Source organism: Marmota monax, unplaced genomic scaffold, assembly GCF_021218885.2.
Source record: "Marmota monax isolate L192 unplaced genomic scaffold, Marmota_monax_Labrador192_F-V1.1 WCK01_AAM20220418_F8-fsc00004, whole genome shotgun sequence".
NCBI classification, from domain to species: domain Eukaryota; kingdom Metazoa; phylum Chordata; class Mammalia; order Rodentia; family Sciuridae; genus Marmota; species Marmota monax.
In genome coordinates this window covers 11,120,436-11,137,437 of record NW_026692881.1, presented here as the reverse complement: position 1 = coordinate 11,137,437, position 17,002 = coordinate 11,120,436, and the positions used below count along the sequence as shown (strand labels likewise).

The following is a 17,002-nucleotide window of genomic DNA, read 5'->3' as shown; positions in this document are numbered from 1 at the left end:
TGGTCACTTGGCTTGTGGGCAATCCCATTTGAAATGTCCTTCCTCTCTACAATGGAAACAAGTCCTTTTTGTGGATTGAGGAGCATTTTGTTTTCCTCCTTTTCCACCCTGGGAGCTAATACCAGCGCTTCAGTCCTTTTTCTTTCTCTGCGCTCTTTCTCCTTTTTTTCCTCTTGATTTCTATTATAAAAAATGAAAGTAGCAAGTCGAAGGATATCATTTAAAGATTGATCAGGGCCATATGCCAATTTTTGTAACTTCCTCTGAATGTCTGGGGCTGACTGAGTGATAAATTTGTCCTTAAAAAGTAGGTGGCCCTCTGTGGATTCAGGATCCATAGTGGTGTGTTTTCTCATAGCCTCCCTGAGTTTCTCCATGAAAATAGCAGGGCTTTCCTGGGGGCCCTGAATAATTTCTGAAACCTTAGCATAGTTAATGGGCTTTTGCTTGATTCTCCTGAGGGCCTCAAGGACCAACATTTGGAAATGTCTAATTTTCCCAGCATCCTTTTCATCATTTGGGTCCCAGTCAGGATTGTTTCTGGAAACTGCCTGTGCTACAAATGGATAACTGGGTTTGCTCTTAATCTGTGCTGCTGGGGCATGAGCAAGGTGTACGTCATCCCCAAACGGGTCAGCTGCTCTCGGGGCAGCTTCCTTATCATTGGAGGTCAAAGTCTGGTTGAGTAATAGCATAATATCTTTCCAGGTGAGGTTAAACACCTGGCATAAGTTTTGAGATACCTCAATATATTTATCTGGATCCTCCAAAAATCTCCCTAAGTCTGTTTTTATCTGTGTTAGGTCTTGAAGGGAGAAGTGGGTATGGTCATAGTTAAACAATGTCCCAGGGATTCATAAATTGACTTCCAGACCACTCTGGAATCAAGTCTTTATTGAAGCACACTGGCAGTGGGCAGATCAGCCACTGCCAGTGTGCTTCAATAAAGGCTTAATTCAATTATAAATTAGTGGTCTGGAAGTCAATTTATGAAACCCTGCTACGTTACTTTAACTGTAACATTTGGGGGCTTGTCTGGGATTCCTTTCTTCCCTACCCTCAAGCCAAATTTGCCTCCAACAATGGGCCTTTGGACCTCGGCCAAAGTAGAGGGGAGCTCCTGAGAGACAGTCCTTAGCCTCACTCAGAGGGCGATTCCAGTCCGTCCTAGAATGCTCTGAGAAGACTTCTGCCAACCTGTCAGACCTGGTGAGTCAACTCCTCTGGGGAAAGACTGGACATGGTCATTTACACCCAAGTCCCGGGACAGGACAAAACATTATTCCTGTCCCACTGGAGGCCTCCCTGTGTGGCCTCACCTGTTCTGTGTCTGTCTTGCTATATGTTGGTGTGTGCATGGGCCCTTTTTGTTTCCATAACCATTCTTTCATCAGGACTCCTTCACTCCACCGACATCATGGAACAAGGAAATTCTACAGAGAACTCTACCTGTCCCCACTTAACTTGTTTTCTTAACAATTTTCAGGACTTCCAGAGGAGCACAGCAGAGTACGGGACTTCTGTCAATGGCGTCACTCTGAGAAAACTCGGAGATAGATTGGCCCTCCCTCAAAGTAGGCTGGCCCTCAGAAGTTTCCACTAACCTCTCTTTGGCTATGGAAGCTCGGCCTGTGATTTTCGGGAAGCCCGGTCACCCTGACCAAATTCCATACATTCAGGTCTGGGTCGATATTCCGAGAAGCCTCGATGGCTAAAGAAATGTTTTCCCGACTTCCCAACCAATCTGTCCACTGGGACTCTGTCCCAAAAATCTAAAACTGTCCTAGTCACAAAACCCAGACCAGCACCTGGTAAGTCAGATCCATCCCTGTCCTGCCAGTGGCCAACTGGCAGCCAACAAAGAGGAGCCTCTCTCAACTGCTCAGCCACCACCCTACCCTGACCAGGTGCCCCAGGCCGCTCCTCAGGCTGCCCCAGAAAGTTCGGGTCTCCCCACACCTGAACCGGAAGCCCCTTATGCAGGGCTCATTCCAGTTAACCAACACTGCTACCCTGGTCTGAGTCAAGCAATACCCCATCAGCCACCAAGCTCGGCTGGGGATCACCACACATATTAATGGACTCCAGACAGAAGGGATCTTGGTCCCTTATAAGTCCTCCTGGAACATTCCCCTCTTACCAGTCCAAAAGCGTGGGACTAACAACTACCGATGGACTAAGGAGAGGTCAATAAACGAGTAGAGACCATACATCCCAGTGTTCCTGAAAAACCAGCCTCTACCTCAGAGCAAAGCCTGTCCAAGGAAGGGACATGACCTTAGTCCTTGGAAAAACCCACAGAGCACTCCTAAGCACATTCCCACCCTGCTAAATTGTTTATCTACAAATAACAGGAGAGATCTGCTGCGCCATCTGGGATGCCAGATGACCCTCCCAGTGGTTTATGGTGGTTGATAACAAGTTGGGAAACCATGTAGTTCAGCACGTACACCCCTCTTGGCTCAAACCAATCAGTTCAAACGAATACCCCTTTTGTACTGACCAATCACCCCTACCTAACTTGTTCCCACCAGTGAATGTGCTAATCATGTTTTAGAGTTGTTATTTGATTTTCCCACGGTGTGTGATGATTTGCTAAGGGATGCTATAATGTATGTGAAGTCCCTGCCTTCTCCAAAAAATGTATAAAAATGCTGCAAACCCTGGGCTCGGGGCCTCTCAGCGTCACCAGTTGCTGTGTGTGCGTGTGGAGGACCGAGCTAGCTCGCAATAAACACCTCTTTGCTGCTTGCATTGATCTTGGGTCTCTGGTGGTCTTTGGGGGGTCCCGAATTCGAGCATAACATTCCTAATCCTTATATCCTGCTAGGCCTTCTGTCCCCCAAATACCAGGTGTACACAGTAATGTATCTCAAAGATGCATTCTTCAGCCTTCCCTTGGGAAAAGTAAGCCAACCCATCTTCGCATTTGAATGGTCTGACCCAGAGGTGGGATATTCAGGACCACTAACCTGGACCAGGCTGCCGCAAGGATTCAAAAATTCCCTGACTCTGTTGGATGAAGCCTTAAGTCAAGATCTACAAAGCTTCAAGGTGAGTCACTGTGAAATCATCTTGCTCCAGCATGTAGATGACCTCCTTCTGGCAGCAAAAACCCCTCAAGCTTGCAAAGAGGCTACCAGAGACTTGCTAGATATCCTCCAATTCATTGGGGTACTGAGTGTCTGCTTAAAAAAAATATATGTTCAAAGGAGGTAACTTATCTGGGATATAAACTTTATGAGGGACAATGATGGTTGTCAGGAAAACGAATCCAAGGGGTTATACAAATCCCCGCTCCAACCACCAAAAAGCAAGTATGTGAGTTTCTAGGGGCAACAGGGTATTTGCTGAAATTGCCCAGCCCCTTTATGAACTGACAAAGGGAGCAAGGGAAAGAATCAACGGACAGATACAGAGGAGGAAGCTTTTCAGCACCTCAAGGAGGCACTCACTTGGGCCCCTGCTTTAGCCCTCCCAGATCTAACAAAACCCTTTCACGTCTATATTGACGAAAAAAAAAAAAGTGTTGCAAAGGGAGTATTAACTCAAGGTAATCTGGGCTCAGGCCGTAGGACACGGGACTTCATCCCAAAAAAGCTGAATAGCCTTAACACAAGCCCTTAGATTTGGAAAGGACAAGAGATCAACGTGTACACTGACAGCTGGTATGTCTTAGCTACCACACAGGGGGCCATATACAAGGAAAGAGGACTATTAACATCAGAAGGAAAAACCATTAACTATAACAGGAAGTGCTTTAATTGGTCCAAATTCTCCTCCCGGCATCTCCTGGAGGGGTAATATATTTAACCTGTTTATTGGGGCAGATGTAGAGAGGCCAGGGTATGGGGACAAGAGGGCTGCTGCTGCAGCCCACATCAACAAGGGATGGAGATTTTGTGGGTCCTCCTAATTCTTTCTCCTCAGTAGGTGATTCCTTAAGATTTTCTCTCTTCATGGTAGAGATCATAGCTAAGTCTACTTTACATTGTTGGCATAATTTGGGGTTTTCCCTTCAGGCAAAGAAAACCTGGACATATGGCATCTCACACCATTTCCCTTCTCTTTTGCAAAATTTATCAAGCTGTAAAATTGTACTAAAATTGATACTTCCCTCTGGTGGCCAGGATTCTCCATCAGGGAGTTTGTATTGAGGCCAGGCCTGGCAGCAGAAGAAAATGAGGCACTTTTTCTTAAGCGTCTGTGGGTCAAACTTATCCCAATTTTTCAATATGCAGGTAAATGGTGTATGGAGCATACTGGAGAGAGAAGCTCCCATCTGAGTGAGAAGAGAAAAAACAGGACTCAGGCACCCGCGCCAGAAAAACTGTTCTTACTAGGGACGTCTTCCTCAGCTTGGTCTTCTTTATGGTCCAGAAAACCCATCTCTCATCTCACTTTGCCAAGGTCATTTCTGGTCCCCTTTGGCAAAGTGCTTGGGTCCCAGTTTGCCCTGTGCCAGAGACCCTGGGAGGATTCAGATTTAAGGGCATTACTGCTTTCCTCCCTGCCACTATAAAACCCACAACAAAAGAAAATCGCCCACTCTTCTTGTTCACCTTTTTGCCCCGCAGACTAAAGGAATCTCCTGAGGGTGAGGGATATCTACTGGTTGTAAGGCATATAGCACTTTCTATCAGAGGGACTCATGGAAGGGTTGATTTTCAAATGCCTCCCTCTGGCAGCTTAAAGAGAACACAGCACATTTTAAGCATCAGAATGGTAATGGGGAAATTTTAAAACAGAATAATGAAAGTAACCTATGCACATGAGGGGAACCTGGGCACCTTTTTACTAATTATCCCATGTCTTTCTCTTAGTCCTACAATCTGAATCACTAGGTTAAGGCAGGAGGACTGCAAGTTTAAGGTCAGTGATTTGGTGAACCCCTGAGCAACTTAGCAAAACCCTTTCTCAAAAATTCTTTTTTTTTTTTTTAAAGGACTGGGGGTTAGCTCAGTGATACAGCACCCCCAAGTTCTAGCCCCATACAAAAGGAAAAAAAAAAAGTTAATTTCAACAATGAATTTTGGCAATACAAGTAACTGTTGTCCACAGGAGACTTCATTAGAGACTAAGCCTAGGGTTTAAATTGAACATGGGTCATGTAGACCCCTCTTCCAGCACATATCATCATCCTGGACTCTTTAGAAAGCAAGGGAGTGTTCATCATAAACCACACTGACAAATAATTTAGGCATAGCAAGCCACTCTTAAAACTTAATTTTAAAATTAACTTTCGGGCTGGGGATGTGGCTCAAGCAGTGGCGCGCTCGCCTTGCATGCGTGCGGCCCAGGTTCGATCCTCAGCACCACATACAAACAAAGATGTTGTGTCCGCCGAAAACTAAAAAATAAATATTAAAAAATTCTCTCTCTCTCTCTCTAAAAAAATTTAAAAAAATAAAATAAACTTTCAATTTTTTTGAACTTGTTCTTTTATATTTTCCAAATTCTTATATATTCCCAAATTCTTAGCCATCCATTTTATATAAGTATCCAAACCATAAATATCCCTCCAAATTAAAGGTTTTATTAATATTTACTTTTTAATTATACCTGGACACAATATCGTTATTTTATTTTTATGTGATGCTGAGGATCGTGGTGCTGAGGATCGAACCGAGTGCCTCACACATGCTAGGCAAGCGTTCTGCCTCAGAGCCACAACCCCAGCCCCAAATTAAAGTTTTAAAAAACATTTTGACATAATGGTATTTGTTTGTAACTTTAAAATTGATCTAACAAAAATATTTGGGGGCTGGAGTTGTAATTCTGTGGTAGAGTGCTTTCCTTGCATGCATGAGGCCCTGGGTTCAATCCTTAGCACCGCATTAAAAATAAAGACATTGTGTTCATCTACATCTAAAAAATATTTTTTAAAAGAATTGTAAAAATATATGGGGCTTACATCAATGTTTATATCAGCTTAATCCACAATAGCTAAACTATGGAACCAACCTAGGTGCCCTTCAACACATGAGTGGATATAGAAAATGTGGTATATGAACATAATAGAATATTACCCTGCTATAAAGAAGAATGAAATTATGGCATTTGCAGGTAATGGATGGAACTGGAAATTGTCATGCTAAGTGAAATTAGCCAATCCCCAAAAACCAAAGACCAAAAATGTTCTCTTTGATAGACAGATGCTAACTCACAATAAACTGGTGGGGGGTGGAATACAAGTTCACTGGATTAGACAAAGGAGAATGAAGGGACGGGAATAGGAAAGACAGTAAAATAAATCAGACATAACTTTCCTATGTTCGTATATGAATACACTACTAGTGTAACTCCACATCATGAACAACCACAAGAATGGTAACTTATACTCCATGTATGTATGATATGTCAAAATATACTCTACTGTCATATATAACTAAAAAGAATTTAAAAATTTTAAAGTATATGGGGGTTTTGTTGTTGTTATCTCATTATTAGCTTCAAATTTTATTCAATTATGGTCAGAAAACAGTGTTTGCTGATCTTTTATAATTTGCTGAGGCTTTCTTTTTATTATGTGACCTATTTTTTTAAATGCACTGTATCTTCTTGCAAAGAAAATGCATTCTATTAAGTGTATTCATATTTAATGGTTTAAGCTTATTGTGGTATTCAGATTTTAGATATAGGCCTTTTGGGGGGGAGGTGAGGCTATTTGATCAGTTTCTGACAGAATGTTTAAATCTCCATGGTAATTGTTCATGTATGTACTTGTTACAGTTTGGATCTTAAATGTCCCCCAAAAGCTCATGCACCGACGGCTGGGATCCCAACTAATGATGCTACTGGGAGGTGGAATTATGGCCTAGAATATGGATTGTTGGGAGCGTGCCCTTAAAAGGACCCAGTCCCTTCCTCTCCCTCTCTGCTTCCTAGTGGCCATAAGGTAAGCAGTTATTTCCCACCTTGAACTCCCCACCAAGATATTCTGCCAAGACAGCCATGGTGCCAAGCAACCATGGATTGAAAATCTTTGTTTTTCTCAGGCACTTTGTCACAGCAATGGAAAGCTGTCAGTTGTTACATATGTTTAAAATGGTTATACAGTATTTGTTATATTCAGTATTTCCCTTGATGTAAAAATATTATTTTACATCTTAAAACTGCTATTCCAGCCACAATCCCATCCCTACACATTTTTTAATAGACTGAGTTGCATAGTTTTTGTTCTTAAAGTGGTTTTCATTTTTCTCAGATTTATCATCTTTACTCTAAAAGGACATTTTTATGTCCCTTTGGTTTACACATACATATGAACCTATACACTTCTAACATTCTAACAGTTCAGAATTTAGTTTTTAGTTGTTGATGGACCTTTATTTTATTCATTCATATGCGGTGCTGAGAATCGAATCCAGTGCCTCATACACGCTACGCAAGCACACTTCCAGTGAGCTACAACCCCGGCACTTGTTTTCTCTTTTATCTTTGTATACTAACTTTATTTCTTCTCTTTCAGTCTCCTAGCTTTCTTTTCATAAGGACTTTTTAATTTTTTTTTTTTTTTTTAGTTGTAGATGTACACTATATCTTTTTTTAATGTGGTGCTGAGGGTCAAACCCAGGGCTCTACATATGCAAGGTGAGCACTCTATCACTAAGCCACAACCCCAACCCTCATGAGGCCTTTTACGAAGAATGATTTCAACTTGGTAAACATTCTGAGATCTTACGTGCATGAGAATATATTTGCACTCTATCCTTCAACCAGTCTAGGTTAAAGCTGTTTTTTTTGTCCTTTTATATGCAGGTTTTAAGTCCAGAGTAAATATGATTATTATTCCTGTTAAGTGATCCACTCTCTTTAGCTTTGATATTGGTGATATTAATGATAAAATGGCATTTGATTGTAGCATATTAGTACATGCATATCACACTCATCAATTATTTCCCATACTATTCCTGTGATCCTCTCCTTTATCCTAATGGTCTCCCCTTTACTTATGGTTCTCTCTCTCTCTCACACACACACACACACACACACAATTTCCCCCTTCAATTCCCACATGAGAGAAAACATGTATGGTACTTCTCTGAATGGCTTATTTAACATGATAATAATCTCACCCATTATCCTGCAAATCACATAACTTCATTTTTCTTTACGATTGAATAATACTCCATAGTATGCGCTGCATTTCTTTTATCCATTTATCTGTTAATGGACATTTAGGCTGATTCCACAATTTGGCTATTATGAATTGTGCTGTGATAAACATGGGTATGCACTTACATCTAAAATACACAAAATTATTTTGCATAAATATCAAGGAATGGTACTGTTTGATTATATGGTAGTCCTGTTTTTAGTCTTTTGTGAAACCTCCATATTTATTGCTATAATAACTCTACTACCCATCCACAGTATGAAAGGTTTCCCTTATTCCTGTTACCTCACCAGTATTTATTATTTATATCCTGGATAACTGCTATTGTGACTGGATTGAGACGGATTCTTGCAGTTTTGATCGGTATTTCCCTTACATTTAAAGATGGTGACATTTTTTCATATAACTAATTTTTACTACCTCTTCTGAGGAAGTGTCTGCTAGGTTCATTTGCCCATTTATTGAATGTGTTTTATGTTGTTAAGTTTTTTACATAATCTGGAAATGAATCTTTTCTTGGAAGATTAGCTGGCAAAGATTTACTCCAATTTCTTTTCCTTTTTTTTTTCTTCTAGAGAGAGAGAATTTTTAATATTTATTTTTTAGTTATCGGCAGACAGACACAACATCTTTGTTTGTATGTGCTGCTGAGGATTGAACCTGGGCCGCACACATGCCAGGAGAGCACGCTACCACTTCAGCCACATCCCCAGCCCTTACTCCCATTTCTTCACTCTCAAGTGTTTCCTCTGCACTACAGATAGCTTTCCTATTCTTAATATTTCACCATATATTCGGCTTAGAGTTTTTTCCTTATGTTTTATATCCTCTGAGCACATTCATTATGGATTATCTTCTTTAATTCTTGGAAATGTAATTTCATTCTTCAAAATATTTTGTGATCTTTGCTTTTCCTTTACTTCTGGGACCATTAAACAGATGCTGGTACTTTTAATTCATCCTTCATACTTTACAAAAAAAAATTTCCTGTCTTTTGCCTGCTGACCTCTGAAGTTATTCTGACTAATCTCACCAATCAAAAGACTTGAGTCCTAGATTATACTATAGAAACAAGATGCAACAAAATACTTGCTACAATGACAGATACACATAAAAATTTTAAAAAGATTATACATTAAAGAATGGAATGCTATATGCTAAGCAAATATGAAGTGAAATAAAAGTAATATAACAATATTGATAACTGACAAAAGAATACAAAAGAAAATTTTCTGGAGGCCACAAAGGAATATATATGAGCCCCAAATTATATAAAGCCCAAACTTACAAACTAAAAAGAAATTAGTAAATATAAAACTGTAAAAGTGGAGATTTTAATATATGTATATACTTCTCAAAAATAAATGAAGCAGTCAAAAATTAAATATAGAGACATTTATTAAAGGGAAAAACATACCAATTTGTAGAGAAATTTACACTCAATACTAAGAAACTATACATTCAAGTGCAAATGCAGACATTCACAAAATTGACCACTTATCAGGCCATAAAGAAAACAGCAAATAGCCTAAAAAAAAAAAATTATGCCAATCATGTTCTCTGAGCATAATGCAATGCAAAAAGAAAGCAAATAAGAGGCAACTGTAAAATTCATATACCTGCCAACTAAATATCTAAGAAATAAATCCTTGAGTTAAGAAGAAACCATGAAAAGAAGTTATATAATCACTTAGTAGTAATGAAAATACTGCCAGTCAAAATTTACAGGATATGCCTAAAAGTAATTAAAGAGAATTATGTTATCTTTAAATACTTTATCAGAAAATAATAAACGCTCAAAACAAATAAGTATTTACGATAAGTGTTGCTTATCTTAATAGAACACAAGGAAATAACAAAGTTAAGGTGAAAGCAGGAATCAAATATGGTATAGAGGAAAGACTTAACAGAACTAGAGGCCAATTCTTAGAAAGTTTAATGACAGGAAGAAATACGTGAAGACTAACCAAAAGAAAAACAGAAGTGAAAAACAATTGGAGGAAATGAAAAATATAAATAAGATGCCACTTTACAAAACTCAGAATGGCAAAAATTATAGTACTGACAAGGATGTGAGGAAACAAGTAATGCTGGTGGGAGTATAAATTCATATAGCCACTGTGAAAAGCCCCATAGCAAAATTTAGTGAAATTAGACTAGAGAAATTCTTCTATGCACTAAAAGGGAATAAAAAAGATATGGTAGATACACATTGACAACTGAATATACGGATGGCAGATAGATCTTCACAATAGAGAATGGAGAGTAAACAACGTGGAACATTAGAGGTAGTATATCCTCCACACCAGCAGTTTTCTAACTTTTGATCTCTTTACACTTTCACATTTTTAAAAAACTACTTAAGGCCTGAGAGCATTTTTATGAGGACTGTATTGAATAATACTTATCATGCAGCTGAAAACAGAAACTACTCTGTACACTTGTGACAATGACAAACAGCAAATGGGGCTACTATGAAAAGCTTTGATCTCATGTACTCCAGAGGCATTGATGAGCTGCTCTATACTGATCTAGAGAGATTAACTTCCTTTCCCTGCCTATGCTTAAGTCAATTTAAAACCTATTGTATTGTATATCTGATATTATTGTAATTCTGTTTCCCCATTTTGTAGACAAGAGAACTACAGCTCAGAGATTGACTGATTTCCCAAAGGTCACACAGTTAACAGAATGTCTTTGATCCGAGAAAGGGTGGGTGAGTGGTTAGTACACAGGTTTCCTGCAAGCTAGGTGTATTATTTTGGCACCAGGGATCAAACCCAAGTGTGCTTAACTACTGAGTCACATCCCCAGTCGTTTTAATCTTACTTTTAGATGAGGTCCCACTAGGTTATTTACAGCCTTGCTAAATTGCTGAGGCTGGCTTCAAAACTGGAATCCTCCCTCAGCCTTCCTAGCCTCTGGGCTTACAGACATGCACCACCATACCTGGCCAGCTAAGCAGGCAACAATCACTGAGCTATTTCCATAAGAAATCACAAAATTGCTTCTTGGGATTTATACTTCTGATTTGTAAGATCTTGTGTCTACAAACATGAAAGATCAGTTAAAGAGAGATGTGAGATCTACAAAAAACAGTAAATTGTGTTATGTGCAATTAAATTTCTTTTTTCCCCCTTTTTAAATGACCCCAAAACACAGGTTTGACTTTTCTACTAAAGCCTTCATTGATATTTAAACACTTCCTTCTTAGGTCAGACACTTGCTTAAATAAAGCAGAGTCTCATCACTCCACTGAAGCAATGCACAAAAAATTGAGTGCATTTGCACATCCTCTTATTTGACATGGAAAAAAACAAAACAAAAAACTGAAATGAAGCTCATTATCAGCTTCATTATAAATATAAGAAAATGACTTAGACTGGTAACACTGAATAGAGCAATAACTCAGGTTTTTGAATACCAAATCTGATTATTTCCCTACTACTTGCCATAAAAGGTGATTGAGTCTTTCCTCCCTCAATCCAGGTGAATGTCAAAATCTAATTCATCCTACTACAATTACTCTGCTCAGTTGATATGTTCAAGCCAAACCTTTTTGGGGTCCTACAAGCCAAGAAGATGCTTCACAATTGCAGTATTTACAAAAGAAATGGTGACTAGGGCAAAAGAGGATCCTTTTCCTTTCAGAAAAATAACTCACATCTTTGCTTAAGGAATGAAGAACATCTGGCATTTGGACAGTAATACTAAAATGTTTTTATGGTTTGAAATGTTGCTTTTCTGCTTGAGTACTATTTCTTTGGTAGTTTACTTATTATCAAATTATTCTTAATAACATACATAGAAGTAGTGATACTTTTAATTTGTTGAACATTGAATGGCAGACATTGCATTAACTTGTATTATTTACCCCTGTCCTGAATTCAGGCAAACTTTATTATCAAATTTAATCTCTTTTTGTTAATGATCTCACTTCAACCCCACATTCTCATTTTACAGAATTGCCAGTCAGGACTTAACCACTACTCCATATTATGAAATGTTTACAAAAACTTTAAATAATTATAAAGCACCTTTGACAGCCAGAAAAGCACTTCGAACTATTCAGAAAAGGACGCATGTTGCAAGCAAGGTGGTCACAGGTACCTTTGTGTAAAGGAAATGGTTCAAAAGCTAGTTCTTGACAACAGCAGCCCTAATTCTAAAAGCATAGGCTAACTCTTCACTGACACTGGTCCTCAGCTATAACTCTGCTTTGCCCAAAGTACTGCTATTTAAGAACAGTATATTTTTGGGGTGGGGATGTGGCTCAAGTGGAAGCGCTCACCTGGCATGCGTGAGGCACAGGGTTCAATCCTCACCACCACATCAAAGTAAAACAATGAAGATATTGTGTCCACCTAAAACATATGGTAGGCTGTTTCTACCACACTTCATAGGGTTGGGCCCATCACTTTACCTCCTAGTGTCCAACAAATCTTGAGGTCTTGTACATCTGAAATTGTCTTTACTACCCTTGCATTTAAATACTATAGTTGGATAGAAAATAATTTGTAATTTCTTTCCTTCAACCCAACTGTAGACTTTAATGTCTAGTTTACTGCTAAAACAAACAAAAACCATTACACTTTTTACAACTTTGAAGAGATTCTTTGCCCTTTATACTTTTGTCTATAACACATTGAGGTTATAAAGTTTTCCTTTAAAATTTTCCATTTAGCACTTGACAAACTAATCCAATTGGAGGTTTTTAATCTTTATTATCAGGAAATAGGAGTATTTTTAAAATCCAGTGTATTGATTGACTTCTTTAATTTATTCCTGCTTTGTCTTCAACATATTCTCTTACATAAAGGTACCAAGACAGAAAACATGCCCAATCTTGTCATTATGAAGGCACACCTGGACTGGCAGGTAAAGTATCATTCATGACAAAGAATAGGAAATTTTATTTTGGTGTGAAATGTGAGCTGGGTAGCAACAAACAAGCCATGCAAGTATCTGAATGAGGAACAAAAGTAATGGTGAAGTACATTGTATTTACCAGTGATATATTTTATGACCATCTTGGGATTGCAGGCACATGTCCTGTTTGTTCAGACCTGAACTTTCTCAACTCCCCTAAGATTAACTTGTCTTGTCCCAAGTAGTATGGCATTCTAGTACCACTTCTCTCTTGTACTGTAGTACTAGAGCTAAAGGGAATCAAAGAAAGATGGAGAAACAAGCAGGTCCACAGACATAGGAAAAGCAAACCCTGCTATCCATGGAAACTCTAGACATATGTTAAGAATTTGAGTTTTGAACTGGTGGTGCATGCCTGTAATCCCAGTGGCTTAGGAAGCAGAGGCAAGAGGATAGCAGGTTCAAAGACAGCCTCAGCAACTTAGTGAGACTGTTTTGAAATAAAATAAAAAGGGTTGGGGATGGTGCTCAGTGGTAAAGTGCCCACGGGTTAAATTCCTAATACCAATAAAATAAAATGAGTTTGCAGAGGTAGCTGAAAACATCAAGACCAATTCCTATAGCATGATGGGGATGAAAATCCAAACAAAATGGGGTGACAGGAGTGGCAGAGACAAACGAAAAACAATGATATAGACAAATTTTTAAAGTGATTTTGCTATAAAAGGAAAGAAAAAAGGCTTTTCAGTTGGCTCTGGCTACGACAACATATTGACAGTTAAAAGACAAAAATGTAGTGATAACTTCTTGAAAAGTTCTTTTCTGGTGAGAGGGAGGAAATATCAGAGATATGACAGAGATGAAGCTATAAAATAGTCATTTAGGAGAAGAGGTTGTCAAAATTTAGTACAACAAATAAGTAATTCACTGAAGTCATAGATAATGAATTTCAAGCAAGACTAGATAGCCTGCTTCTCTGACTGGCAAATATTTCCATTTATTAATAAAAGAAAACTCTTGCTCAAATGTTCTTTTAAGACAGCTTTTTCTCCTGAGCCTAAGTTCCAGGATCTTGAAAGCATTCTTATCTGATCTGCTTGTGAATATATATGACAAAAGTAATTTTCCCTGAAACCTTAACAACCAGTATAGAAAAACCTGTGGGTCAAGGAGCACCTCCTCTCTCCCAGGGTATATTCAAAATTTCTCTTCTTCATGTTGTGATTATCCTTTCATGCAAGGCCTAAATTCTTCCCTTTTTGGCCTTTATTCTCCTCTTATGGATTTTGGGTTAGATTCCAGAATCTTGCTTCCGTCTCTCTAGTTCAATTTACCCTCCCTCCTATAAGTTCTCAGCATTTTTCTTGTTCTGTATAATATACTATTTCCAAATTCTTGTCTTATGACAAGACCCTACTACAGTTTCTTCCACAACATTTTCTGGGTTAACTCAATTTTGAGTTAAAACCTTTATACCATATATTCTTGTAGTATTAGTGAATAAAACTGAATAAGCACAAAAACGTTGAATCCCAATACACGTTGTCTTTTGTTATTATTTCACCTGACTATTACTTTCCTGACAAAATAATTTAATGAGATCATCTTATAACGAACATTTATTGACAAACTATCTTATAGATTCTAAAATCAAACAATGTGTTACTTCAAGAATAGAAAGCATAATCCAAATCTCACCCCCACCAAAGCCTACTCCATAACTGAAGTACCCAAAACCTATGAACCATATTGCTAAAAGAAAGGGGGGAAAGAGATGTTTACTAAACTTCCACAGGAAGACTGTATAAATCTGGAAATGGTTAAGTACAATCAGACCATGCTCACGAGTACTACCCAGTCTCAAATATTAACTGAAAATTTAAACTTAATATGCATTTCCTTCTTAGAAAGGCTCAGAAAATTATAATCTATTAAGTATGCAATGGTGCTAGTTACATTATGTAAAATGATATAATAAAAACAAAATAGTAGACAATTTGAATTTCCAAACCAATAAGTAAATTACTAACTGTAAACAAGAGCTTTTAAAAGTCATTCTTTAGCTTCAATTTAAAACAAACATTCAGGACTGGAATCTTCAGAATTTTCTAGTATCTTGAATATCCCTGTCTTCTCTTTAATCGGTCCTGAGGCCTTCATTTGATCTAAAAGAAAAATATTAACAAATACTTTTTTGGGGGGAAAAAAAGGGTAGGAATCTGAAAAAAAATCATAAATTTCCAATACAATTTTGTAAGAAGTGTATCATATGTCCAAATTATAAAAACCCATGTGTGGGACACTCTCTTTTGACAATTAAGTGTTAAAGTAACAAAAAGAAAAAGGTATATTCTACAACTAAAATTAGCCTATAGGGAACAAGCATTATGAAGTCTCAATTTACTGGTTAAAATCTCTTCTGCTAAATTTAAGACATATACGTAGGGCAATAAACAGAACACCAATTTTAATTATGCTTTCAGAGATGTTTTAAAAAGAAGCCCAATCATGGTTAAGAGTTGAGAAGCAAGATATCATGAAAAACTTACCTTTATAAACATTCCAAATCACTGCAAATATGTAGTATCTATTTAGGTTGTTGTATGTCTTTAATATTAATGTATTAAAATCTTTTTTCATTATAATAACTGAGCTTTGCATCTTAATTCCTTTCTAATCCTAAACTCATACCTTTTCCTAACTTTTAAAGTTCTTTTAATATTAAGAATGGGGATGTAGTTTAGTGGCAGAACATTTGCTCAGCATCTACAAGCTGCTGGGTTCAGTCCCCCATACTACAAATAAATAAATATTTATAAAAATTAAGTTTTGAGGGGGTGGGGTTGTGGCTCAGTGGTAGAGCGCTTGCCTCGCACATGTGAGGCACTAGGTTCAACCCTCAGCCTCACATAATAAACAAACAAAATAAAGATATTGTGCCTATGTATAACTAAAAAATATTTCAAAACAAAAAACTTAAGTTTTAAGCCAGGCACAGTGGCATACACCTATAATCCCAGTGGCTCAGGAAGCTGGAGGTAGGAGGATTGCAAGTTTAAAATCATCCTTAGCAAAAGTGAGGTGCTAAGCAACTCGGTGAGACCCTTTCTCTAAATAAGTTCAATCCCTAGTGCCCATCCCACCACCCAAAAATCAGGTTTTGAATATATACTTAGATTGGTAACTTATCAAAAAATGTCCTAAATGCCAGGCATGGTGGCACACACCTGCAACTGTAACCCTAGAAACTTGGAAGTCTGAAGCAGGAGTATCAGAAATCCAAGCCAGCTTAGTAAGACTGTCTCAAAATAAAAAGGACTGGTGATATAGCTAAAGGGCAGAGTGTGTTCAACGGTGAGGTAAGGAGGATCCGGGTTTAGTTTTCCCTGTTTAATAATTATGCTGCATCATGTATTAACCTAAAGGAATTTTCCCTTTCTGGTTTGAAATGCCTTTTCTTTCACTCTTTTTCCAAAGTTTGGTTGTTTTTCTAGGTTCACTATACTATACCACTTAATATATCTCACCATGTGCTAATTCATCTGTCTTAATTGATTATAACATTTTAATAAGACAATACCTTGCGTAGAGCATCTCGTGTTTTCAAATTACCTTGGTTTTTGACCCTTTATTCTTATATATATATATATATATAAATTTTAATTAAAACTCATTATTCTTAAAAAGTGATAAGGATTTTGATTTGAATACTCCTATCCATTAAATCTATACACTTATTCAGTCTTTATGTTAATAACCTTCAACAATTCATAATTTTGTCCATGGAGGTCAAATCTCTTTTAAGATTTTTCTATTTATTAAATAATTTTTTATTATCTTTATTTATTCATTTATTTTTATGTGGTGCTGAGGATTGAACCTAATGCCTCACACTTGTGAGGCAAGCACTCTACCATTGAGCTGCAGTCCCAGGCCAAGATTTTTGTATTTAATTACAGGCTTTTTAACCAAATTTGTAGCTATTGCAAACACTTTATTTACTAAATAATTGTT

At 37.8% G+C, this 17,002-nt stretch overlaps 2 protein-coding genes across 6 annotated transcripts in view; one reads left to right on the top strand and one right to left on the bottom strand.

Moving 5' to 3' along the window:
- Positions 1-944: 944 nt before the first annotated feature.
- Positions 945-9,723, top strand: LOC124096380 (uncharacterized). 4 transcript variants are annotated; one of them, XR_006852840.2, is made up of 4 exons: positions 945-1,209; positions 1,487-1,574; positions 2,831-3,054; positions 6,733-9,723. XR_006852840.2 is itself a non-coding variant. In XM_058581104.1 (3 exons), exons 1-3 carry the CDS (start codon positions 1,241-1,243, stop codon positions 4,284-4,286), a joined length of 603 nt encoding a protein of 200 aa, XP_058437087.1. In that variant the 5' UTR covers positions 945-1,240; the 3' UTR covers positions 4,287-5,456. The 4 variants fall into 4 exon arrangements, 1 of the variants encoding a protein (XP_058437087.1); XR_009227292.1 differs by lacking the exon at positions 1,487-1,574; XR_009227291.1 differs by having other exon boundaries at positions 1,487-3,054.
- Hells (helicase, lymphoid specific) overlaps positions 3,669-17,002 on the bottom strand; it is a 50,034-nt gene continuing 36,700 nt past the window's right edge. The window contains exon 22 of one of the 2 annotated variants that reach the window (XM_058581098.1): positions 3,669-4,282. In XM_058581098.1, the coding sequence (XP_058437081.1) occupies positions 4,218-4,282 (65 nt within the window). In that variant the 3' untranslated portion in view covers positions 3,669-4,217. Of the gene's footprint in view, positions 4,283-9,499; positions 15,154-17,002 lie in introns of those variants that run through there. The other variant, XM_046450197.2, reaches the window with a different exon arrangement.

What these genes read in the sequence shown, in the direction of transcription:
- LOC124096380 (XM_058581104.1), top strand. Translation starts at nt 1,241, where the DNA reads ATGGTCATTTACACCCAAGTCCCGGGACAGGACAAAACATTATTCCTG. An exon ending in TAGATTGGCCCTCCCTCAAA is followed by an intron (nt 1,575 to 2,830) that starts GTAGGCTGGCCC and finishes ATATCCTGCTAG; the next exon opens with GCCTTCTGTCCCCCAAATAC. An exon ending in AAGATCTACAAAGCTTCAAG is followed by an intron (nt 3,055 to 4,241) that starts GTGAGTCACTGT and finishes TTCAATATGCAG; the next exon opens with GTAAATGGTGTATGGAGCAT.